The sequence below is a fragment of the Sminthopsis crassicaudata genome, chromosome 3 (assembly GCF_048593235.1).
Source record: "Sminthopsis crassicaudata isolate SCR6 chromosome 3, ASM4859323v1, whole genome shotgun sequence".
Classification (NCBI taxonomy): Eukaryota; Metazoa; Chordata; class Mammalia; order Dasyuromorphia; family Dasyuridae; genus Sminthopsis; species Sminthopsis crassicaudata.
The window spans coordinates 434,211,359-434,238,626 of NC_133619.1; the positions used below are offsets into that span (position 1 = coordinate 434,211,359).

Consider the following 27,268-nt stretch of genomic DNA (forward strand, 5'->3'; position numbering starts at 1 on the left):
TTTTTTAAAATTAAGGAATGAAGGTGTTAATTTAAAATTGACTACAATTTAAGTGATTTAATAATTTCATGTTATATTAAGTCATAAATCTAGAGTAACCCTTAAGTTTTCTAATGTATTTTTCAAATCAGTGGAAAATGATGAAAATAAAAAACCATCCATCGAATACAAGAGAAGATTGAAAAGATTCACACGCCCACTAAGGGGGGGGGAAAAAACCAGTTCTTTTTAGGCCCATGTCCTTTTTTTTTTTTTTTTTTTTTATTAATAATATAAGTTTCTATATTCTTTAACATTACAATTGCTTTACAGTTAATCTCACACTAAAGACAAGCACTATGTTTGGTTTAGGTAGCAGAAAGTTTAGTATGTAACTTACATCCTTGATATCAGACACTAAATTTGAGAGAACAGTTTGAGAGAACCTTTTATGCTTTCTGGATATGTGTATATGTAAATATATATATATATGCATGTTAGGCACATACATATATAGGAATAGTTGCTTTTTTAGGATGATTTAATTTAATACAATATAGAGGAATCAATTAACTTGACATCTGTTAGCAATGGTGGGAGAACAAAAGACATCTGTATATGTTGCAAAGCCAAGACCCAAATATCTCCAATGCCAAGGATGACATATCTCTTTTGGGAGTCTCAATTCTAGCCCTGTACTTGCTATTTCTTTCTGCTTTTCCCAAGAACTCCATCCCAATGAAAACTGGTATATTTGAAAAGTGAATGGGAAATGCAAGAGTGGGAAGAATTTCCTTAATGAAATCATATCTCTAAAATTTCCATAAGGATGAAAAAAAATCAATAAACATTTTTAAATGCTGATATCCTTTTCCCTGTATCATTTAATTTTTGCTGCCTGAGACAGAAAAACAAATATTTTGTTCTATTTTAATATAGTAAAGCAGCTTGAGACAGTTCAGAGCCCAATTTGGACAGCTTAAGCAACACACTAACTCGAAACTGTAGCTTCTCTAATCAAGCAACAGTTAAGCAGTGTATAGAATCATATAATAAAGGAAAACATGGAGTGACATAGATGGAGCAAAACATAGAATATGATTAGAATTATGACAGAAAACTTCCCAAAGACACTGAAGGGTCCCTTACTTAAAGAACCAGTCAAAACACTTTGTTTGTTACAATCTATCCAATGGAAGATTAAAAGTGCTTCTAACACAGCTCTATTAATGAGTAGTCTGGTGAATTTTTAAAGGAGAAACTTTATTCTCTTAAGACTTTAATCAGATATTTGTTCAAGAGTTTTTCCTCCTCCTGTTAAATACAGTGCAAAGCACAATAAATCCTCAATGACAGATGTCATGCCCTTATTACCAAACTTAACCTAAATTTTCTCTCATGTGTCACCAAAGGTTCAACTTAGGCACACACTGTAAATTACACCCAAACCTTTTACAGGTAGAAATTTTAAGTGTATTTACAACTCTGCCAAAAAAGCATTAAGGCAATAATTTATCAATTATACCTTTTCACATCAAGCTCTTTGCATCTGATGCAAATTTTTCACATTAGCAGCAAGTTATATATTCTTGTCCCCAGCAAACCCTAACCCAAACATGATTTAATAAATGTATGTCAATGCCTTGAAAAGATTGAGTAGGTAAAGGGAAAGAGGGTCAGCACTGTGCAGCCCTGAAAACCATATAAGTTAAAGAATTTAGGTGTATTTTATATAAACTTCATGAAGAATGGAATTAAATGGTGTCGCAAAACCATCTCTTCCCAGCTTTAGCATAATGGTACCATTATATCCAGCTATTTCAGGGTTAACAGGTTAAAATGTAAGTGCTTTCTGTGCATTATTTTGTAAATTCAGTCCTCCAGAGCACACCAAATAGAGAGGCACATACCAAAAGGTGTGAGAGGAAGGTTCTTATTGACTAAATATCTGTTTGAAACAGGATTGATGAAGATAGGTGTATTTCAGACTGATGCTGCAGGCAGGTTCCTAACTATAGGAAGCAATCATCCCAATCAAAGAATGCAATGTGGGGAAGCCTTGCACACATGAAAAGGAAAAACAGAGATAAATCATGTGTTCCATAAGGTTTACACAGAATAAGGAGCACTTAATCTCAAGATGTTAAAAATTAAGAGTTCCCTAATGTCAAGTGCAGATTTCTGAGGTTGTTGAAATATGAAATCCCCCATCAAATGCAAGAGACTGGATTTGCTTGTGAATTTAGAAGTTTTATAAAAACAAAATATACTAGGAAACACATACATATGTACATTTCCTATAGGCTATTAATACCATATTAATTTCATGTTTAGATTCCCACATCAGAGAATGCTTTTAACTTATTTTTTATGAATAAATGTATTTAATAAAATTCTACAGCTTTAGAGGTGATTTTATTCAGCAAGTATCCAACTGGTTCAAAAACCAAGGGTTTTGGTTTTGAACAGAGTTCTGATGGAAAGTTTACAATCTTTAAAAAAAAAATTTGCTGATGAAGACAGGCAGTTTTTAATAAAGCCATTATTATCTTTGTTGCTATAACAGAAGTATTTGATTTTAATTTGCTTAGATTTATATTCATTTATTTTAGGCCAATTTTCACAGTTAAAAATTATTAATCATTTTGAAATTGTAAAAATAGCATATTCTCAAATTGTAAATTTTTACTTTACTGGTTAAGGCTACTTCGGATATAAAAGGTATCAAACTGCCCAAAAACACTTTGGAGCCACTGCTACATAGACAGACAGTATGTCCTTTTAAAGGATAGTCTGCACATTGAGTTGCTGTATGTGATCAAGTACTAATTAAAAAAAAATTATCAAAAAGTCAGGCATTGCATTAAGAAAAGAATCCATCTCAAAATGTGAATCATGAACCTTGACAAGACAGTGATTCAAAGTTTTCAATTCACTTATTTTTAAGATCCAGGTTTAAATGTAAAAATGTTTGCTCAATGTGATTAATGTTTGACCTACAATTTAAGAAATATGAAGTTTCAAACTTTTGATTATGGTATATGCATTTTATACACTACAATTGTGGTTACTGTTTAGGTTAAAGCTGTAATTCATAAAGACATCAAACCATTATTAAAAACCAAATTGAAAACTTCACTTTTAGATGAAAATTTGTCATCCAGTTTAGATTAATAAAAAGATTTCAGCACTGAAACTGTTGAGACTTTCAAATAGAGTGCTGAATAATGCTTCTTAAGACAGTATTTGTTTAAATAGTCAAACCACTCATTCTGCCGAAGACAATATGGAGGGATTTTTTTTTTCCTTCTTCTGCATCTCAGTAACATGAAAGTGAAACCAGATACATCAGGACTACAGCATGAATGAAGGCATTCATTTTATGGTAAACCTGCTCTTCACATACAATATGAGCGATAAGTCAGCCTTTTCTATACAAAACATATGATGAATGAACCAGGATATTACAATAGATTATCCCAATGATACAAATACAATTCAGACTTCAGTGTAAACAAACATACAAAGGGAAAAAAATGTGCTGTAACAGTATAATTTCTATGCCAATTCAAGGGTTTTGATTTTTAAAATAATTAGAAAGGAAAACGCAGGCTAAAAACATCTTACAAAATCCAGTGCATCTTTAAAATGCTAGGCTACCTTTATTCATTCAAGAATAATTATTCCTCCATGACCCTTCCCATTCAGGCCTGCTTCCTTTAAAAAAGAAAAAGAAAAAAAAGAAAGAAAAACCTTTTACATGGAAATGTTCACTTAGTAGAATCCTTCCCTAGTTATTTGCCTCCCAGAAACTTTTTTCTAAAAGAAGGCTGGATAATCAGTTTCACTAAATAATACCAATACCAATCTTTGTTCTCCAAGCAGAGGAAGCTTCAACACAAAATAGCTGATTGTATCTTCCATTGAAATTACAACCATAAGCTCTGTGCTGCCTAACTAAAACTTGGAATGACTTGCATCTCCAAGTTGGTTGTAAACTGATGCCCCTTACAGTGCGAGAGATTTAGGAACGCCACCTGTCCATCCACAGTTGTATAAACAGAGCAAAACTCAAGAATAAAAGATTTTTTTATAAATCAATAAACAAAATACACCCCAAATATAGTCCATGATATATTTGATTACTGGGATAACCATAGACTCGTAGACTAAAAAAGCATTTGTGTGTGATTCATTCTTAAGTATATCAGAGAATAACGAATTTATAAAAGGTTCTTGTTTCCAAAGATATTATTGGGGTCCACATATTCCTTGACAGACTTCAGCATTCCAAAGCCGACATCGGAGATAGTTTCCTTCAGCCACTGCTTCCGCAACTTGCCCACTGGAAAAACAAAATCAAAAATGCTTCAATATACACCACGATGCTGGGAGCCAATCAATCTTGTGACCACGAATGAACAAACACTGTGTGATAAATGCTTTTATTCAAAAATGAGAAATGTTTTGCTTTATTTGATTTATTGAGCCCAGCAGACTATCAAGCTCATTAAGCTCAATATATTCCCAGAGGAAGCCTGTGTTCCACACTGTCTCCTTCCTCTGCAAACTATGAAATGGAGATGAAGCTTAGGCTGAGATTAAGGGTCCTTTTACAAATAACAAAATGGAAAATCTATGTATTTCTTAAGAAATCAGTCCCTTAAAATTTAGCTATTTAAGAAACAAAAAAAAATTTTTTTTTAATTTTAAGGAAGGATTTTAAAGATAAAGATATTTTAAATAAAATGTCCTGTATGAATTAGGTGGCCTCATTTAAGGGAGGGGGGTTTCCCCTAACAAAAAGATTATAGTTTTAAAGAAAGGATAGCACAAAAGCTAGAAGATTTTAGGAGCCAACTTAAATATAATTTTTTAACAAAATAACTCAACATAGGATATCCTACCAAATTACTTTTGACATTTCCATAGTTTTAAATAACATTTTCACCCATTTTTGTTTTATATACCAAGTTAAAAAAAATGCTAAGTAATCAACTGAAAGGCCCATTTCTGAAAGTACATCCTCTTCCCTCAACACCCCCACTCTTGATTAGTTCCAAATATACAAAAGAGCTCAGTGATATAAATTATGCAGGGGAAAAAGACTCCCCCTCCCCATCATTTACAAATGAGATCTGTATAAGAGAATATGTCCTTTAAAAAAAATACAATAAACTCTGAATACAAAATTACCCAAAATATGTACTTTTGTAAACATCTTATAAGGAAATAGAGAAATCTCATAAATGAAGTTTACTGAATTAGCACAATACTTAAAAAAGCAATTTTAAATGAGAATGGTCATTTAAATGGTCATTTTCCACAGATATTCATTAATTAACTAAAGTCATAAAGAGTGACTTAATAGGTCAATCAAAAAGGCCAACATTCTTTCATTAAAGACAATATAGTATTCAGGCTGTCATCCTAAAATGCAATCCCATTTATCAGGCTGCAGTGATATACTGTAGCATCTGCCTTTTGGAAACCTTAAATACCATTTGAAACTAAACTCAAACCATCTTTTGTGCCCAGTTCTCAGGGTAACCATCAAACTGTCATCAGAATAATAAATGACAGGGACACTGCTGGAAAGCTGAATATTTTTGTTTATGCCTCTAAGGAATAAAGAGCATCAATGGTGCTGAGCAGAAAAAATGCACAATAGAAGAAAAACCTTTGATTCAGTAAGAAAATTTTTAAAAGGCAAATGTGTTGAGTTGTTACAAATATATAATATTTAGGTCCTATAAAAATTTCTCCTCATGCACACATTTCAGATCCCTTCCTAATTCTCTCAACAACTCCAAATTTTCTGGGAGATTCCCCCCAGATTCACTTGTAAGTTTAATTATATTGTTGCAAACAAGATCTTTAGCTATTGAGGAGTTGGGGCAACCTGCAGCCCTTTAATAATCTATCCCACATTTAGGCTGCTCAAGTCAGAGAGGTGAAGAACAGTCAATGCCATTCTCAACTGTTATCTGTAATATAGTTTCACTGAATGTGTCCTGTGGTTATGGATGTAATTGTCCTGAAAAGACTGCAAACAACTGCTCCAACAAGATGGAGCACATTAGAACCTCAGCAGGATGCCCAACAGCTAGCTTGTCTGCCTGGTTTTACACCTCTAGTAATAATGCAATTCCATGAGGAGCTGAACTAACGTCTGAGAAGCCACCCAACAGCCATTGCATATTTAATGAAGTCACTCACCAAGTGCTGGAAAACAGAAGGTGCTTGGAGTGCATCATTAGTTCTGTCAGAGGGATAATTTACACATCTATCTTGTCAAATTTTCTATGGTTTATACTTTTACAATAATCAATCTAACATACATTTGATTAGTGAACTAGAAAGTTAAAAAAAAGCTGTACAGCAGGCAATGCCTTGGCCCTTCATAAACATATGTGATGGAAGATTTTAACCCCTTGGTAGCAGAGGTCTGTGAGCTTTTGCTGTCATTCATGAAAAACTTGAACTGAAATAAAAAATCCCCAGCGTACATCCATGGTAAGGATGTAGTTTAGTTTGTAAGCTCAAATAGTTGTAGGTCACATTCTTTGCAACTACAAGAGAAAATAGGAAGCAAAATGCAAATAAAAGGCCAAATCAAAAGACAGAAAAATGACATGGAAGTCTTTCTGAGGTTTGGGTCACATGGGTAAGCAATTAAAAAAAGTCACCAAAGCAGGCCTATATTTTGAAGTGGGGAAGATTTTATTCTTTTCTAAAATCCTTGAACACTTGACTTGATACTGAATAATATTTTTACAAAATACTTTCTGTATATATGAAAATTGTTATCTACTAAAAGACAGGAAGAATTTATATTCAGAAATGAGCTAAGTATACAGATGCACACATATATGGAGCTAAAAATGAAATTTCAAGCATTCAGAATTGAGAATCACCTGTCTCCCCCAATGACATACCAAGTGGAAAAGGATTTTTGAAAAAAGCTGCTAAAGCTCAAACATGAAGGGATGCAATAAACACAAATGACCTAAAGTTTAGATATTCTATCTTATGTTATTCTTTCAATGAGATTATTAAAATATGAAATTGAAAATTCATATACATAGGGAACACAGTTTCCATGAAATCACTAGAAACAGGCTTTCTTGAGCTTGATTTTATTACTAGGTGGGAGTAAAAGATAGTACTAGAAACAATAAACATGCAAGTCTGATTAAAAATGTAGCAGATGCAAGGGCTGCAAACCAGGGGGAATGGACTTTGAGATGTCCTTATCTATATTTCATTGATGTTCAAATTACACATAGTTATATCTATGAGTTTACATATGATACAGCACTTACAAATATGCTAATTCAAGTACCAATACCTGTAACTTTATTGTTTTTAAAAACCAGAGTTAGCTGAAGAATAGGATTATATTGTATGACCTTGAATAAGTCAACTACTCTGGGTCTACATCTTTGATGATATTGTGGCCTAATCACATTAAAATATTTTGAATCAATAAATAATGATTGCTGGATGAAAAGATATTTTAAAATAATTTCCTACAGACTTCACTTATAGAAAAGCAAAGATTGAAATGAGTTGAACTAGGAATGAGACTCAAAGAAAAGCAGAGAAACAGAAGTAAAAGAAAGTACAATTCTTTTGGTACTTCAGAATTTATTACCCTGAATATTCTTCCATTATCTTCTACACTGACTATACAACTCTACCTCAAATATTGCCCTCCCCCCCATAATAGTAACTGAATTTCTTATAATGGATGAAAGAGCTAATGGTTCAAAAATGTCTTATGTAATTGGCCATTCAATTCAATTCAGATACCTTGAGATCTTTTTAAAGATCTGTGCCTCAAACTAGTAAGACTTTATTTTTAGGTTCTGGTATTTTGGAACTGGCTAGATCCCAATACAAGGCAAAGAATGATGGGAAGTTTCTGCTTCTTGACCCATATGAAGATCTGACATTCCCTCAGAGGGTTTTTAACCTACACATTTGTTCACACCATAAAACACTTGTTTTTGCTTGGAAGTACAAGCTGGATATTAGCCAATAGATCCATCAAATGAAAAATGTTAATCTTTAAGAAAAATTAGAATATGACTAAGACTTGATATTAAAATGATAATGGGCTTAATTATACTGGATTTCTTTTTACTGAATTGTTCAACTTCTTTTCTCCTTCTGAAATCTTTGATTTCACTTCATTAAGACAACTAATTCAGTGGCATTGAGAACATAAAATTTTGTCAATGAAGGTCAGAGTTGTGGATAATTTTTCTAGCTACAAACTGCATGTAATGTTTCTTCTTGTTACTAAATAATTCATGCTGTTCTGGGCAATACATATGGCCATACTGATTATAAATGACGGGAACAAGGATCAATTAATGTCCAGATGAGGAAAACTAATTTTTTTAAAAACATGTTTTTTAAAGCACAGCAGCCACTCATTTTAATTCAGATTGTTTTGAAAGCTGCTTCCTTTTCCCAATCTCAGTTTGTCCCTTCTTAGGCAGCACCCTGGTGGCCCTGGAGGAACCCTCATTTTGTGCCAGACTTGGGGAGATATCCAGTTAACTTTAGCTTTAAAAGAGGTCAAAACTTCCAAATTCAAGGCATTTACCAGCCTCAATCTCCACAAGAGCACAGGTTACAGGACTCTTAAAGTTGTTAATTGTTTCAACAAGTTTTAGCTAATTCTCTAGGATTCTCTAAGTATACTATCATATCATACACAAAGAGTGAGTTGTTTTTTTCATTGACCATTCTGATTCCTTCAATTTTTTTTCTTCTCTTATTGCTATAGTTAGGACTTCTAATACAATATTAAAGAATAGTGATATTTAAAAAAAAAAAAAAAAAAGGAAAAGAACATTTGTAGCAGTTTTTTTTTGTTTGTTTGTTTGTTTGTTTTTGGTAGTGGCTAAGAATTGGAAAATGAAAAGCTGCCCACTAATTAGAGAATGACTAAACAAGCTGTGTTACACGATTGTGATGCAATATTATGGTACTCTAAGAAATGACAAGCAGGATGATTTCAGAAAAGCCTGGAAAGATATACATGAACTGAAGCAAAGCAAAGTGAGTACAATGAGAACACTGTACATAGTAACAGCAATATTGTATGAAGAACTATAAATGACATCTCTTTTTAACAATAAAATAATCCAAGACAATCACAAAGGACTAATGATGAACCATACTAACCCCTCCAGAGAGAGAGAAGTGATAGTGTGTGAATACAGATGAAAGCATGTTATTTTTCACTTTCTTAATTTCATTCATTTTTTGAGTCTTCTTGTATAAAATAATTAATATGGAAATGTTTAACATATTGTACATGTAAAAAAAAAAAAAAAAGAAATAGTGGTGATAATGGGCACTTTTGCTTCAACTTTGATCTTATTGGGAAGGCTTCTAGACCATCTCCACTCCAGATAATGCTTGTTGATGCTTGATGATGAGTAGTATCTATATCATTTTAAGGAAATCTGTATTTATTCCTATGCTTTCTAATGTTTTTAATAGGAAAGAGTAATTATTTTGTCAAAAGCTTTTTTTTTTTTTTGCATTTATTGGGATAATTATGTGATTTTTTTGTTATTGATTTGATCAGATTAAGTTTTCTTAATATTGAAGCAGGCCTGCATTCCTGGCAAATATCCCAATCATTGTGATATACTGCTATAATCTCCTTGTTAGTATTTTATTTAAATTTTTTGCATTAACATTCATTAAGGAAATTGGTAGGTTTTTTTTTCCCCCCTTGTTTTTGTTCTTCATGGTTTAGATATGAATCATATTTTTGTAGGAAAAGGAATTTGGTAGGACTCCTTTTTTACTTATTTTTCCAAATAGTGTATATAGTATTGGAATTAATTGTACTTTAATTGCTTTTATTTCAACTTCATTGGTGGTACATTTGCCCTTTTCATTTTTGACATTAGTAGTATTTTTTCCTTTTTTAAATCAAATTAACCAATGACTTATCTATTTTTTCCCATAAGATTAGCTCCTACTTTTATTCATGAGTTCAATTTTTAAAAACTTTTTTAAGTTTCAGTCTGCTTTGCTGGTTCACTGATGATTAGGCTGAACTAAGTTTTGACAAAGGTTTATTAAAAACCCACAATAAGTAAAGCACTATACTAGCCATTTGGGAGACAAAGACAAAAATCAAAACATTTCCTGACCTTGAGATGTGCTTTCATTCTATTGTAGAAATGAATCAGTTGAAAAACTAAATAATTATGAGTTCATTAAAGGAGGAAGGAAGAAACAACTACTCAGGAGAAGACATATTGAAGACATGCTGCAAAGGTGAAAAACAGCCCTCAGAAATAAACTGAATATGAGGTAAAGGGGATGCAGTGAGTAATAGGGAGGAGTCAAGCATGACACCTAAACTGTGAGCCTGAGGGATTGGGAGGATGATGATGCCCTAGATGATGATAAAGAAATCAGAAGAGAAAGGTGCTCAACGGAAAAGAGATTGACTTCAGTTTTGGTCATGCTGAGTTTTAAGATGTCTACTGCTGTAAGATAGATATCTGAATGGCAGAAAATAAGACAGGAGATCAAGAAAGTTACGGGCAGGATACATAAGTCAAAATCATGAGGCTAAATAAAATTTGCTGAAGATGGTGAGATTATCAAACTAAGCATAAAGGAAGAAAAGAGCCCAGTGGGGACAGAACTCTGGGGACAACTATGGTCAGATGAAGTAACTTGAAGGAGACATTGGCAGACTAAGAAGGAACAAACTGGAGAGTGTCACCCTAAGACATTGAGAGAAAAGAGTATCAAAGAGGAGAGAGTGATCAACAGTGTCAAAGACTGCAGAGAGATTGAGGAGAACAAAGCTGTTGGCTTTGGCATCTAAGAAATCTGTTGATATCCTTGGAGAGAGCAGTTCTGAAGGACTATGGTCAGAAGTCAGAGCATAAGGAGTGAATGTGAGGAGAAAAAGACGGGGGCACTATTGTTGATGGCCTTTTCAAAAAGTTTGATTATAAAGGGCAGAAGAGATATTGGACAACAATTAGGATCAAAGATCAAGTGAAAGTTTTTTGAGGATACAGGAGACATAGCCATGTTTGTAGGCATCAGAGAAGGAAGAGATTAAAGATAAGGGAGAGTGAGGATGACAGAGACAGCAAGCTGGAGCACAGGAGATGAAATGGGATCCTCTGAGTAGGTAGAAGAGATCAGACTTGGTAAGGAGGAAGGCCACTTCATCATGTGACACAGAGATAAAGGAGGAGAAAGTGACAGAAAGTATCTGAGTGTAAGGAAATTAGAAAAGGAAGATCCTAGTGAATAGCCTCAATTCTCTCCCCCTCCCCCCAATAAAATATAAGGCAAGAGTCTCAGCTAAGAGGGTAGTGGGAAGAGAATGCATGGCAAGTTTGAAGAAGGATGAAAATTTTTAGAAAGTCACTGAGAAAACCATTTTAGCTTTTATTTCCATCCTATCCCACTCTTACTTCTTCTGTAGTCTGTAAATAAAGGATTTTAAGGGAGGAAGGACTATGAGAAAGGATGAGGTAATACTATTTACTGAGGTAAATTCAACTGTTATAAACTTAAAAGTGTAATTCCTTTCTAACCTCAATCAACAATAATGATTCCTTTAGGATCAGAGTGATAGAAGGCTAAATAAGAATAGTGATAAAGGTATAAACAGATTTCAACTGTGCCTTTTTTTTTTCTTTCTTTTTTTTTTTTTTTTTAAAAGAAGCAATTATACAGAATTTACCTCTCTTTAACTTACAGGGGCAACATGATATGTATAGCAGATAAAGGCCAAGACTTGAGAGTTAGGAATAACATCAGCCGAATGACCTCAAGCAAGTTAACATTTTTGGGACTCAGTTCTTATATGTATAATAGAATAATTATAGCACCTGAGAATCGAATGAGATAATATATGTAAAGCATTTTGTGCATTTTAAAGTGCTATATAAATGGAAGGTATTATTTATTACTATACTTGGGGAGGGTGGGGGGGTGAAAAAAAGATGTTTTTTTAAAAAAAAATCTATGTTGATTCTTCAGAATTGGAAGGCAATAAAGAAGGATAAGGGTAGTTAGATGAGGCAGTGGATAGAGCACTGGGTCTGGAGTCAGGACCACTTATTTTCCTGAGTTCAAATCTGGCCTCAGACACTCACTAGCTGTGTGACTCTGGATGTCACTTTACTCTTTTGTCTCAGTTTCTCATCTGTAAAATTAGCTGTGGAAGGAAATGGCAAACCACTTCAATATCTCTGCCAAGAAAACCTCAAATGAGGTAATAAAAAGTTAGAAATGACTAAAATGACTGAATAAAATTAACAAAAGTATAACATGCAATAATATATGTTAATATCCTACTTTGGGTATTTCACTGTTTCTATGTCAAATATTATATTGTAATAGATAAAGCCAGATCAGAAAGAGAAACTCTTCTTTAAAAACATTACAATTTCTTTAAATTCAATTCAATAAGCAGTCAATGAATATTTGCTATGAGCAAAGGCACAAATATTTCTGTCATTCTTATCTCAAAATTGCCAGGGTAATTATACATATTTTAAATAGGGTTATATAATTTTTTTTGATGCTTCACTTCTGAATTTTGACATTTCTAAAGTTAATAGATGAAATAAAATGACCACTGTGATATTTCTATCAGCTGGGAATAGTCCAAACAATTAACTAAAGTCAGGTTTGCACTCCTATAACAGTCTAAGGTTTTACCTTCCTGAATTTTTTAAATCTCCCTTTCTCATATCTACCTCACATACCTGTTACACCTGTCTTCTAGATACCAAATACAATGATGAATGAATTCCTGTTAAGAAGAGATGTCATGCAACTGCTATAACAAGAATGAGTAAGAAATGATGAGATCTTCCAATATTTAGTTCCACTTAAATATTCAAAATCTTTGATTTATCTGTTTCGAAGGCTCAATCTCTTGGACGAAAAAAATAGTTTGCCATTGTGTCAACATGTCTCTCCAGTGGCAACCAAATGGACTAGGCTATGACTTCCAAGTTATTCTTCAGATCACAAGTTTGCTTAGGCTTCATGAAGTCCAGTAACAGTTTTAGGACAATTATATACATGTCTCATTTAGAAAATGATAAATATCTGATAATTTCAGTTGAATACTGATAACTTTCCAAGAATTAGTGACTAATTAAAAGAACTGAATCTAATGCTGTTACAAATTTACTGATAGTCATTTTTCTAACTAAAAGAATTCTAATATAGCATATGATAACATAGATGACATAACTTTTTTGAGTACACTACAGATGATGGTCACATTAGGCCATAATTAAGGTACACTGACTTTTCACAGTCAGAGACCATATGTTAGAAATGATTTGCTAGCTACTATATCACTGTATGAAAGATTATGAGAAGTCAATTATAATACCCTTATAGTAATGTAGGGTAGGCAATTCTCAGAGTGCAATTACTCAATGTTCAAATATCCTTTATGTACCAATGGTTAGTCTTATTTACAACAGGACAGGTTTCCTCTGTCATTCTGGAGAGAAAAAAAAGTGCTCTTTTTTTTTTGCCATTCATCTCGAGTACTGGCCTCTTTACAGATGTGGCAGGGTCAGATGTCCCATCTCTTGCTTTTCACTTAAGGAAGCTGATACTATGATTGGCAAAGTGGAACAAAAATAGCATGTTTATGGTGCTCTCTCATTCACTCTCATTTCATCATTCCATAGGAAAAACTGTCATAATGGGTATCAAGGTTCCAGGTCAGGTCAGGTCAGACCTCCCAAAACCTATTGAATGTATAAAGTAGCAGAAATAGCAAAGAAATAAACATGGTAAGTTCTTATGTGGAGAACAACAGCAATTTATAAGAAATAGTATAAAAAAGTGATGGCTGTCATTTAATTATCACTCATGCTCTTCTTGCTTCAAAACTTTTTATCTTTGATTACAAGAAGTTACACAAAGTGATGGATGTTATTTATTTTTATTATTCTCTCTTACTTTAAAGTTTTTTTTTTTTTTAATCTTTGGATCAATCAATAAGGGTTGAAAGTGTGCCTCGGGGCAGCTAGGTGGCACAGTGGATAGAGCACCAGCCCTGATCTCAGACACTTAACACAACACACTCTGTGTGACCCTGGGCAAGTCATTTAACCCCAGACTCAGAAAGAGGAAAAAAAAAGAAGAAGAAGAAGAAAGTTTGCCTCTACTAATTTTCTCTGCTCTACTAATAGGAAAGATTCTAATACATCAATTATATTGGGGGGTGGGGGGGGGAACGACAACGTTCAATCAACAACTATTTCTAAAGGAGATGAGAAAATATAAGTTACTGAACTCTGAGTTAGGAACAGGGAATAATCACTGATGGACTATATTATTTAAAATGTAACTTTTGAACTTACTTTCAAAAACAAGCGAACAATGAACACTTTTTGATTCATGTTTTTTTTTTTTTTTAATTTCTAATTCTCAACCAGGAATTTTGCACCTAGTTTTAGAAGACTAATAATTTTAAAAATCTAGCCATAAATTAAATATGCTTCTGATATAAACTTTGTTGTTTAAACTGACCAGTTCTTCATTTACAAAAACAAGCTCTATGAAGATTAAGTTAAGAAGGCTTTATATTTCCTATAGCCTCGAGTCCCAGACTACATCTGTTTTCTTTGATACACAAAACCAGAGTTAAAATAGCTCCATTTATCACAGCATGATTGTAGGCAGACAAACCAGCCTGTCTGTTTCCAGATAGTGAAAGCAACTGTTATTAATCACAATTACAGGCCAAACACAACAAGAGAAATTGCATCAATATTCTCCCAACCCCCAACCCTACTTCTCAAAAGTGGTACTTAGAATGTCATGACAGGGGCTTGAAGGTCAGTAAATAAAGAGGATACTATGAGGTTAATTCTGAGTAGCAAATTTTTGACACATTATAAAAAATCTTGCCATAGAATCAAAAAAAGTTCTCCTTCCAGAGGAGTTACATTCAACAGTTTATTTGTATAACTATCAGTCCCTGCTATTCAAAAATTAAAATATATACAAACTTCATATTAATATGAACATTTTCTATTTAAGGATCTGCCATTTTGTTTTGTAGTGATCAATACTGCATACATTAAAATGAACACACAAGCAGCAATCCTGAAAAGTAATTTAGAATTTTAACTACAAAATTAATAGTTTTTAAAGAATGATAGCTTATTAAAATTAGTTTTCTACTAGTAATTTTACTTATAGCAATAGAATGAAAATCCACTGCTTTTTCTACATATAGAAAAACAGAGCACTTTGTACTGAATGAGAATTACTGTTGGTAATAGATTAAGAAAAAAGTATTAATGGGTGACAACAAAATCTCACCCTCTAGTGCTTCAATCTTTTTCAAATAAACTGAATCTATTTCCTCAATAGTTAAAGTGAGATGCACTCTATATTGATTTACTTCTTAGATTTTGTTTAAGAAACTACAAATCCAACAATTTGGGATGGAATTATCTGTAAACATACAAAGGTTATTTCTGTTTTAAAAGCAAAGTATATAGAAGACACGTGGGCATCAAACTACAGACTGAAATGGCTGGTGCATTCAGGATATGGGGGAAAAAGATGTTACTTCTTTTTACTTATCCAGTGTTAATTTCATTTAAAAACATTCAATATCAACACTTTCTCATATATATTTGAGGAAAAGCCCACTTTTACATGATAAAATTCCATGCTTGTACAAAATTAAAGCCAAGTCAGTAACTCTCATTTTATATAAAAGCAATAAACCTTTCACAAAATTTGAAAAACAAAACAGATAATAAAAACAAAACCTTTTTCAAGTATATTTCGGCATGGATTTATAATTAGATTTACTTAGTGCTTTTTAAAAACAAGATATGGAAACAGTAATCTAAGCATATGTGATATTCTATGCTTTCAGATAAATTATATCATACAATTTAAATAATATTAAATATCCCCCCAAAAAGGTTTTCTACTCAATTTATCAAAAGGAGTAAAAACCTTTTCTTGGTAAATTGTTATATAAGGAGGAAATCTCCACTGTATAACTAAATTAAATTATTTTACTATGCCTAAATGTATCACATACTGTTCAAAAAGGTAAGCCATCAAGTGGGGTCTGAAAACAGTTTTGTTACACAGGAAATTTTACTGTAATCTGATCTGATCTGCAGTCATTTTATTAATAACTCTGAGAAACATGAATCCAAATCAAAATGATCCTGTCAGAACAAAACAACCAGAAAATAAGATCATTCACAACAGTAACTGATACAGGGAAATATGATATATGTGTGAGTAATACAGTAAAATGAACTAGAAGCTTCTAGTCTATGTTCACTCATATTATAGCACTTTATTCATTCATAACATACTTCAAAAATGGGTATTTTATGACAAGGTTCCTTTCATATAAGTCTGAGGTTATATAATAGTAATCTTATGCTTAAAGTCAAAAAAATAGCATTCCAGATTAAACAAAAACTGCAGAACTCTTGGATCTAACCTAGAGTTAGAAAGTGGTAAGAAAACCCTGCATTCCTATCACTTTGGATACTTGTAGCTGTGGGAACCTGGGCAGGTCTCAGTTTTCTCAACTGTAAAATAAAATCTGTAATAGCTATCTAATAGGATTGTTGGGAGACTCTTAATGAGTTTATTATTTAAAACATTTTACAAACAATAAAGCACTATGTAAATATAATTTATAATTCTTATTAGGTAACATTTTGAATAGAAATAAGAGGAGCAATTTACTTTATCTTTAGACAACTAAATAAATTTTATCCAATGTATATAACATGGTTGAACTACTGTTTAACTTGGCTCAAAGGACATGAAATGTTTTCAAGATAACATTGTTTATGCTACTGCATGAAACAATTTCGCTTTGGCATTTATCTTCACTTGGAAGATGAAGAATAGCTTACTTGTAGCTACGTCAGTAAATAAATTATCTATTATTTCCATACTCATGAAGATAAATGTCATTGAGATTAACACATACCCAGCAAAGCCTTAGCATAAACACATATAAAAATATACGTCATGAAAATATTCTTAAACTTCATGATAAAGTCTCTATTATAAAAACAAAAAAATGCTTTTTTGTTTAATTTAGTCAGTCAATGCAATGATTTTCTAAACAATTATACAGCATGGAGAAAAATTTTAAATAATTTATGTGGTTAAAATTTCTAAACATCTGTAAATTGAGTAGCATGCAATTTTTATGAAAGCTTAAGACTAAAAATTGCAACATAATAGCAAGATTAGGGTTGGGCTCTTGGCTTATTATATAGATGTTTCTATAAAAGGAATTTAATATTTCTGGCTCCTCTTCTCTTCAATTCTGGATAGACAGAAAGAAAAGAGAGAGGATAAAGAGTTCACTTTGATACTTGTTAGTAGTTCAAAGACATTTGATAGTGAGGATAGAGTAAAATATCAGAAGTTTGAGGATAATTTTTTTTATGCAAATTTCTAGAAGCAGACAATAAGTAATCAGCTTTGATAAATTAACACTACTATTTTTCTTCACAAAATCTTTTTTCCTTCTATAATTAAAATACTATTCTAAAAAAACCATATTTTCCAATTATCAAAATAAAGATACTGCATTCTATTTGTCTAAGAATAAAATCAAAAAGGATATATTTTAAAAATAATTTCTAATGTTAAGAATAAGAAAGCATCAGCAAATTAGCATCTTATTAGGCCTTTTTAGCTTCCTGTTGTATTCTTGGTGGCATCATGGAACCTCTGCTCTCCAGCCTATTTATTGGCAGTACAAGAACATTCCCCCAAATAGGTAAAAAGATAGAAAAAGTAACTTTTCATTGTAAATTGGGATAGATTTTCTTGATTCAATACTATACATATTCCAGAAGTCACATGAATTGAACTGAAGGTAGCTTTCTGTTATTTAATAAAGACCAGACTCCCCTCATTACACCATCTTTAATATTAAAATCCTGAAAAATAATAAGATAACTGACCACTGGAGAACAGTTGATCAAATTATGGTAGATGTGTGTTATAGATATCACTGTATAATAATGACTATGAATGAACTTAAAGAAATGAAATTTAAAGGAAATGATGAAAAATAAAGTAAAGCCAAAAGAATAATGTTTTCACTATAATTGTGTCATTAAAAACAATGATAACAGAGCCAGCAAGGTGGTGCAATGGATAGAGCACCAGTCCTGAAGTCAGGAGGACCTGAGTTCAAATGTGGCCTCAAACATTTAACACTTCCTATCTGTGTCATCCTGGGCAAGTCACTTAATTTTAATTGCCTCAACAAAAAAAACCAAACCAAAAAAAAAAAACAAAAACAAAAACAAAAACAAAAACAAAAAAACAAACCACACACCCAACCAACAACAACAACAACAACAAAAGATAATTTCATGGAAATCACAAAGATTATGCTCAAAAACATCATGGAAACAAAATTATTTTGAGAGAATTACTATTTTAAAAACAATAGATGATTTGAAGGTGGTTAAACAACTGATAATTAAAAAAAAAAATATAGACAAGTTTACAATCTCAGTCACTGTTTTGATCATTTCTATATTTTAAAATTTATATATTTAAACCCAATCTTTCAATAGAAGCCAAAACAAAAACAAAAAACAAACAAACAAAAAAAAAAAAAAAAACCACTGGATTTGAAATTAAATAACTTGGTCCACTGCCCTTTCTTCCTAAGACTCAGGTTCCTCATCTATAAAATGGAGATGACAATAATAACTGGCTTATACAACTAATAGCAGTTTTGTGAGGAAATTCTTTTGTAAAGATCATTATATAAATGATAATAATGATGATGATGAAGATTTTTCTCCACCAAAAAATCCTCTATGCCAATTCAGTATTTCTAAAGAAATTCCAATAAATTATAATATAATTTTTATCACTAACATTAAGAGTATAAAACTATTTAGTAAAAATGCACTTACGAATCGGGAATTTTATGAATCCTAAACAAAATTATTACCTCCATGATGATGTGACAGGCTTCCTCCATTGGCAAGGATTTCCTCTCTAGCAGCTGCCTGAATTTGAAAACAGTAAAATAATGTTTATTTAATCTTTACTTTGCAAAGTTAAGAAAGATAGGAAAGATGCAGGTTCTAACCACAGTACATATTTCCTGTGTAAGCCTCAAAACTTAGAACTATACCAGGAACTTTGAAATATTACATAAGTAGTACTGGCCTATACAAAATGACAGCAATCTGTTATAAGTATTCCTTCTTTAAACTCTATAATTTTTACAAGTGTTTTGAACACACAGAATGACAAAAAGGTAATAAAATTCATTTACTAGCTCTAGATTGTGACAAGCTATCTGCAAATAACAGGAAGGTTATTATACCAACTCTGCATTAAAGTCATTATTATTCCTGCACACAAAAAAGTATTATTCACAAAAATATCAGAGACTAAACCATAAATGTCTAAGGGTTTTGCTAATGTGTTTCATCAGTTTAATTGTTCTGAAAGGTCAAAGAATCTTTGAGTGATTAGTGATATTTTGTTTATTTTTTTAGCCAGACCTCAGGCTTCATTAAATCAATCAACAAGCATTTATTAAGCACTTATATGGCAGGTACTGAGAATACAAAAATAAAAAGTAAAGCAGTCTCTGCTACCAAAAACTAACATTCTTATCAGGACAGACAACATGTACAAATAATAAAGATATACAAAATAAATACAAGGAGTGGGATTAACAGGTGTCAGGAAATCAGGAAAAGTTTTATTTAGAAGGTGGTACTTAAGCAAAGGTGAGAAAGATGTACACTAAGACTCAGAGAAAGAAGACTGAAGAACAGAAAGAAGACCAGTTTGTATGGGAAGACCAGAATGTAAGGGAAGGGGAACAATGTATAAGAAGACTGGAAAAGTATCCTAGGGTCAAATTCTAAAGGGTTTAAAAGCCAAACAGAGGAGTTTGGAATTGATCTTAGGAACAAGAAGGAAATTATTCTACAAGTGATAAGACTCATGCTTTTGGAAAATAATTTGCAGCTATGTCAAGAATAGGTTGGCATGGGGAGAACTTGAGGTAGGGAGGCCAACTGGAGGTTCATGCAGTATTCTAAGGCAAGGAGCGATGAGGATTTGACTTCATCTGATAGCCGTGAGAAACGTTATAGAGGAAAAATTGGCACTGATAAGACATGTAGAAAAAGAAGTGTGAGAAACTTAAGATAATGCTGATGTTGTGACACTGAATGACTTTAGAAGGTGGTACTTTTGACAGAAATGGGGAAGTCTGGAAAAGAGACAAGTTCTACAGAAAAGATAACATTTTTAGACACGAGTTGAGAAGACTATGGAACATCCATGGTAAAGGGAATTTGATTAATTTGTGCATCTCTGCAACTTAATATTAGAGAGCTGCATATACATATATATATATATGTAAAACTTCAAATATATATATATATATGTGTGTGTGTGTGTGTGTGTGTGTGTGTGTGTGTGTATGTGTGTGTGTAAAACTTCAAATCCTGTCTCAGACACCTACTAGCTATGGCAACCCTAGGCAAGACACTTTTTTATCTGTAAAATGAACATGATGCTCATTCACAGGACTATTGTGAAGATCAAAAGAGATAAAAATGGAGAACGTTTCAAAAAATTCAAACAATTAACAGTTAACAATTCTTATTATTTTAAAGTATATTAACAGTAACATTGAAATAATTCTCTTCCTATGTGAGGACCAAACCAAACTTTTAAAAATTCTATGCCTACTTTGTGTTAAAAGACTAAAAGATAAACACAGTAAGAAATAAGCAACTTGAATAAATTAAGTATCAGAAAACTAAAAGTGACAGAAATTGGGATCAAAGTCACCTCTCAATTATTTATGATTAGATTATCCTTGGTACCTGGGAATTTGATCAATCAAAAAAACATTTATTAAGTGACTACTAGTCACTAGACACCGTGCAAAATACTCTGTTCTTAGCATGGCATAATGTATACCAAGGCACCAAAATTTAGTTCAGGTTAGGAAAATGTCAAAAATATATGAAGTACAAGTTATGACTGGTGTGCACACACATGGTGTGCATATATACATGAAATAGTATTTCAATTTAAATGATAAACTCTTCCTCATTTTCAATTCAAGATTTCAGGATCTTAATATCCATGCTGTGAGATGCTAATCCTGCTTAGAGATATGATACAAAAGCCATCTATTTAGCTTACCACACATTTAGTATTTATAATGGAGCCTAGTAAAGACCAACAAAAGGTGTCCAAACTAATGTGAAAGAACAAAATTTTAGTCTTCCCCAAGTTTGGCTGAGCCTCCCCCGTTCATGCCATTCAATCTAACTGTCGCCCCTCTTGCATTGGGAGGAGGTAAAAGAAAAAAGGTGACCCAGAGCACAGCATCCTACTACTGCTGGCAAAAAATATCCAGAATTTCTCAATTTATGAGAACCTCTAGAACTTCTCCCCTTCAATTGCTGAGGATATCCTATACAATACTGGATTATTTGTGTTTGCCATTCTCCAGTAGTATATATAATTAGGAGCCAATTCTATTTTTCTTGGGGGGAAAAAGTAAAGGTAATAGTAATAAAATAACTAAATTCAAATCTGTAGAAAAACAATGAGGGATTGGATTTGGAGTCAGAATACATGAGTTTGAATTCTGGCTATCTGTAATTACCTCTGTGACTTTAGAGAAATACCCTGACTTCTCTGGACCTCAGTTTCTTCATTTATAAAATAAGAAGGTTGTATATAAAACCTCAACATGAAAATGTTCCTGTTATCACTAAAGCAAGAAATATAAAAAAAAAATTATTACAGCTGTAGGGCTGACCTCTAGAACAGTTACCATCTGGATACATTCTACTGCCAAAGTGATATCATGGGGCTCCTGAGCCTTTTGTATAATTCTTTTGCACCCAACTGCTATATGTTAAAAACAAGACCGAAGAATTTACAACCTATAGATAAGATTGGGACTGTTATTTTGCAACCAAGCCAAAATACTAAGGGAATGTTCACGGTCTTCTATGAACTATCAACTGACATAATAATTTATGATTAAAGATCACCAAGTAAAGCATCAAAAATAGTATTACAAATTGAGTAAAAATAATTAGGAAAAATAAGTTCTTTATTTGCAATTACCTCAGTTTCTTCAAAGACAGTCAGAGGATCACTAATTCCTCTGTAGTTAAAGGCAAAATAGAAGTAGATACATGCACCTGCATCATATGTCTGTGTCACCCTAAAAGACAAGAGAATAATTTTTTTTAAAAATTAGTATTACATGAAATAAAGATCATAACATATAAAACTACCATATTTTTAAAGATAATTTAAAAGATTGATTTAGGCCATTTTTTTCATTCCTTATCCAATTTCCTTCCCTGTTGCAGAATTCTTTTTCATTGCTTTTTCATCTAAAAGGAATCTCGATTAGCCCCCTTTAGTGCTAGTGCCCAAAACTGGTAAGCTAAAAAAGGATTGGAAGAGAAAAGGATCTTATTTTTAGTGTAACTTTAATCAATATTAATCAACACAAATTTAGTCATCAATTTTCTGTTAAATCTTATCTTGCTATAGACTATACTGAAAAATTAAACACAATCTTCCTTTATATGTTTTCATCAGTGGCATTGTTGTTTTTACTATCTTATTCAGAAATAATAAGAATGGAATCTAATTCTTCCTGTGCAACAAGAGAACTGTTCTGTTCTGCACACATATATTGTATCTAGGATATATTATAACATATTTAACATGTATAAGACTGCTTGCCATCTAGGGCAGAGGATGGAGGGAGGAAAGGGAAAAGTCGGAACAGATGTGAGTTCAAGGGATAATGTTGTAAGAAAAATTACCCAGGCAAATAATCTGTCAATAAAAAGTTATAATTTTAAAAATAAATAAATAAAAATTTTTAAAAATGAACATATTTAATGAACTATTCATTATATATAAAAAAGGAATAAACTATTATGTATACCTGTGAATATACATTTGGTATATAGTCAGGTTTGTTGGTTTTTTTTAATTAAACATTTTTATTTAATTAAACAATCAATCAATTAATCATTAGTTAATATTAATTAGTTTATTTATTTAAACAATCAAAACTATGACATAGAACTGAAGAGTATGTACATAATTTGAAAGAAACGTATCAAACTAAAAGTAATTAATATCAACAACTAAGGAGCACTGTCCGATTTACAATTTCTTTTTCATTCAATTAAATATATGCAATTATTTTTTCATGACAATGGTATGAAAAAAACTCAGACTTGTTTACCTGATAAACATTCCTGCCAAAGGAAGAAAATAACTGCCAGTGATAAACAGTTATATGATGAGTGATCTGGCATGAAACAAATTTTCCTTCTATAGAAATAATAAGTGCTAGGAAGAAAATATAGCCACATAGGAAAAACTCTAAATAAAAATAGAAAAACTAAGAACAATGTAATGTACTGGGCTGTGCCATAGAGACCAACACAGAGGCTATGGACAAAACTCTCGATTACTGACAAAGATCTGTGACAGGTCCAACCTTTTCAAAGTTGTTTTCCTTCTAAATTTATGGAACCTTAGAATACATAAAGTGCTTAGAGTTCTTTGGGAAATGGCATGCTTTAAAAGCAAGATATAATTACTAATTTTGCCATTCTTCAAAGATAATCTATAAACATTTAAATATATAGTTATGAACAAAGTGTCTTTTTCAGATATTTCAGGATTAAGGAAATTAAATATTCTGGGAAAATGCCAATAGGAGAATTTGATTCTCAATGCTAAATAAAAGGACCTGTTTATTTTTAGCAATAATTTAAAATAATTTTAATATATAATTATGAAATCAGATTTGTTTTGCTTTTAGTCATAACTTTTCTTCTCACTCTCTTCAAAATCCTCTGCAATCTAGTTCCTGATTTCATCATTCACCTAAAAACATTCTTTCTACAAGTATTAATGATCTCTTAATTGAAAAGTTTAGTAACCTTTTCTCAATCGTTAGCTTTTTTGACTTCTCAGCAATATTTCATATTTAACCACCTTTTCCCTTTTGGATGTTTTTTTTTCCTCTGGATTTTTGTGATATCACTCTTCTCATTCTCTTTTGCTTGCTCTTCATTTACATCAAGGTCACTAATTACTAGTCTCATCCCCCAAGGCTCTGATCTACATCCTCTTTTCTCTCTGAACATGGAAGTCTCATTGGCTTACATGAGTCATAACCACCTTTTCCCTTTTGGATGTTTTTTTTTCCTCTGGATTTTTGTGATATCACTCTTCTCATTCTCTTTTGCTTGCTCTTCATTTACATCAAGGTCACTAATTACTAGTCTCATCCCCCAAGGCTCTGATCTACATCCTCTTTTCTCTCTGAACATGGAAGTCTCATTGGCTTACATGAGTCATAAATCACTTCTATGAAGAAGATCCCAAGATTTACTTATCTAGCCCTATAGTGGCTATTTAGTATTTCAAAGCTAATATTCATCTCAAACTCAAAATATCCAGAAAAGAACTCATCCTATCCTCTAAATCCAAGTCTCTCTTACTGTCAACAGCAACATCTTTCCAGTCATACAAGTTTACAATCTTGGTTTTAACTCCCCTTCTGTCATTCACCCCACACTTGTGATATAATGCCAAATTTTCTAATTTCTTTCTCTACACTATCTTTTGTATACATCTCTTTCTTTCAACTCAAACAGGGTCTACCTTCAGGTTCTCATTTCCTCTTATGTAGGTTATTCCAATAGCCTTCTAATTAATCTTCCCTGACTCAAGTCTCTCAATCCAATCCATTGTCAATTTAATTTCCAAGCTGATGATTTTAAGTATAGGTCTGACCACATCACCTATCTACTCAAAAAATTCCAGTGGCTCACTATAACCTAAAGGATCAAATTCAAAGTGCTTTGTATGTCATTTTGAACCCTGTCCCTTCCTATTTTTTTCCCCGGAGGCAATTGAGGTTAAGCGACTTGTCCAGGGTCCCACAGCTAGGAAGTGTTACGTGTCTGAGGCCAGATTTGAACTCAGGTCCTCCAGACTTCAAGGCTGGTGCTCTATCCACAACACCATCTAGCTGTTCCCTTCCTACTTTTCTAACCTTCTTATATTCTACTCATTTCCACAAACTTCACAATCCAGCTATGTTTGAACTTAATTATTCCTTACAGATGACACTCTGCTTCCCATATTTGTACTGGATACTCCTTATGCCTGGTGTACTCTTTCTTAACTTGAATCTTTGAGAACCTCAGGCTTCCTTTAAGACTAAGCTCAAGAATTACCTCCTCTAAAAGACACTTTCTAGGTATTTCCAGTAGATAGTGCCTTTCTAAGACTGCCTTCCATTTACTTTATATTCATTTTGTATCATACTGATTCATATATTGAATGTTTTTGCTCATTTTATTCCAGCACTTAAGGCAGTGACTAGCACATATTAAATGTTTAATAAAATTTGATTGTCAGTTGAATAATTGATACCTTACATTCTGAAATGGCATTATCCATCCCCCCCCAACCCCAGTTTAAAAAGACCCAGATAAAGGCCTCCAACCTAGAAGAGCATGGGAAAGAATCACAAAGAAGCTACAAGACATAATTTTTAATATAAAGTTTTTATAAACTTTACTGTACTTTTATTTCTTAGAGAATTGTGAAAAAAAATTGGAATGTGAAGTTTAACTTGTTTTTCTGAAAAATAAATAAGAGATTTTATTCAGAGGCAATGAACAAAAAGAAAACACTAATTTTTCCTTTTCCTTTTGACAAAATATTTAAAAAGAACTAATTGGTCAAGGGAAGAAAAACATATGCCTTCTTGATAAGAGTTTGAATTAGCTTAATGGCTGGGCTAACAAGTATTTATTAAGTGACAGCTATGAGTCTTTTTAACTGGACATGAACTAGTAATAGTTATTAGCTTCCTAATATTCCTAAATTATATAAAACGAAGGGTGAGATTTTGCAGCATTAACTACATTTTAAAGAAGAAAAAGACTGTTATGAACTGACAGAAAAAGACCAATGGAGAAATTGCTTTGAGTTGGATCTTTAAGTTAGCTTAGAATTTTACTGACTCAGCAGAGAGGAAAAGTAATGTCAGAACGAGCATCAGAGAAGGATCAGAAGCAGACATAAGTTTGTTTCATAAAACATCAAAGGCCAAACAAACTAAATACAAAATAAGGTTAGATAAGTAAAATAGGCTCAATTAATGCAAACTCTAAATTCCAAGCTGAGTTGTTTGGACTAGATTAAAGAGGTAACAGAGGAGCCATTGTAAACTCTTACATAAGCAAGTGATATGAGGAAAATAATATCTCAGGGAAATTAAACCAAGAAACAGAGAGAAACCAAAGATAAAACTAGTTAGGTAGCTATTACTGAATGAACCTATGCATGATGAAAAAAAGAATGGAGACAGATCTAAAGTAACATGTCAAAGGAAAAAAGAATGTGGTAGTGACTTCCCAACTCTCCAGATGAGGTATGAAATTTAGAATATGAATTTTAATTCAGTCTAATGTTTAGAAATGAATAAAACCCACTGATCAGACTATGCCACACCTATACCATTGAATCTATTCAGTTCAATCATCTTTAGAAAGGCTTTGACTTTGTTTATTAAAATAAGACTGTGGAGCAGTTTGAAATGAACATGTCAACTCCACCATGATTTAGACATAGACACTGTTTAAATGTCAAATGACTTTTTGATTCAGAAGAAATTAAATATTTGTCTAACAAATCTCTTCCCATCTCTTATAAAGCACAAGCCACCCAGGCTATGCAAATGCAATTAGCTGAAGAGTTTAAATGAAAGCAAAGGTAATCATACTCAAATCTGCAAACCCAATTAGCAAGGTTCCCGCAACGAATTCAATTTAGCAGAAGTAACAAATACAGAGGAAATACCCCTTTTACTACATTATACAAACAGAATCTAATCTAAAATTTTAATGGTCTTTCAGGCCAAATGTTAGGTGCCTTGCAAAGGAAGAAATAAGCTATTCAACAATGCTTAATTTCTTCTGTTGCTGCCAATTTGCCAGCTGTGCTTTTTTCCTAATGTTAATTCACTCATCAAAAAAATCCTTTGAATAAATTTTTAAGTAAAAATAATAGATATAGTTGGGCTTCTCTTTTAAAAGTGTTGAGAGGGAAAGGGAAAGATATTAATTTATATGAGAAGTCACTCAAAATCTTATTT

The 27,268-nt window shown here is 32.3% G+C and overlaps 1 protein-coding gene across 1 annotated transcript in view; it reads right to left on the reverse strand.

Moving 5' to 3' along the window:
- Nucleotides 1–2,208: 2,208 nt before the first annotated feature.
- The window catches only part of AGPS (alkylglycerone phosphate synthase), a 131,455-nt gene continuing 106,395 nt past the window's right edge, over nt 2,209–27,268 (reverse strand). Inside the window, exons 18-20 of the mRNA XM_074303020.1 lie at nt 22,183–22,282; nt 19,013–19,070; nt 2,209–4,324 (exon numbers count right to left, since the gene is read on the reverse strand). Of these exons, the coding sequence (XP_074159121.1) occupies nt 4,203–4,324; nt 19,013–19,070; nt 22,183–22,282 (280 nt within the window). The 3' untranslated portion in view covers nt 2,209–4,202. The remainder of the gene's footprint in view (nt 4,325–19,012; nt 19,071–22,182; nt 22,283–27,268) is intronic.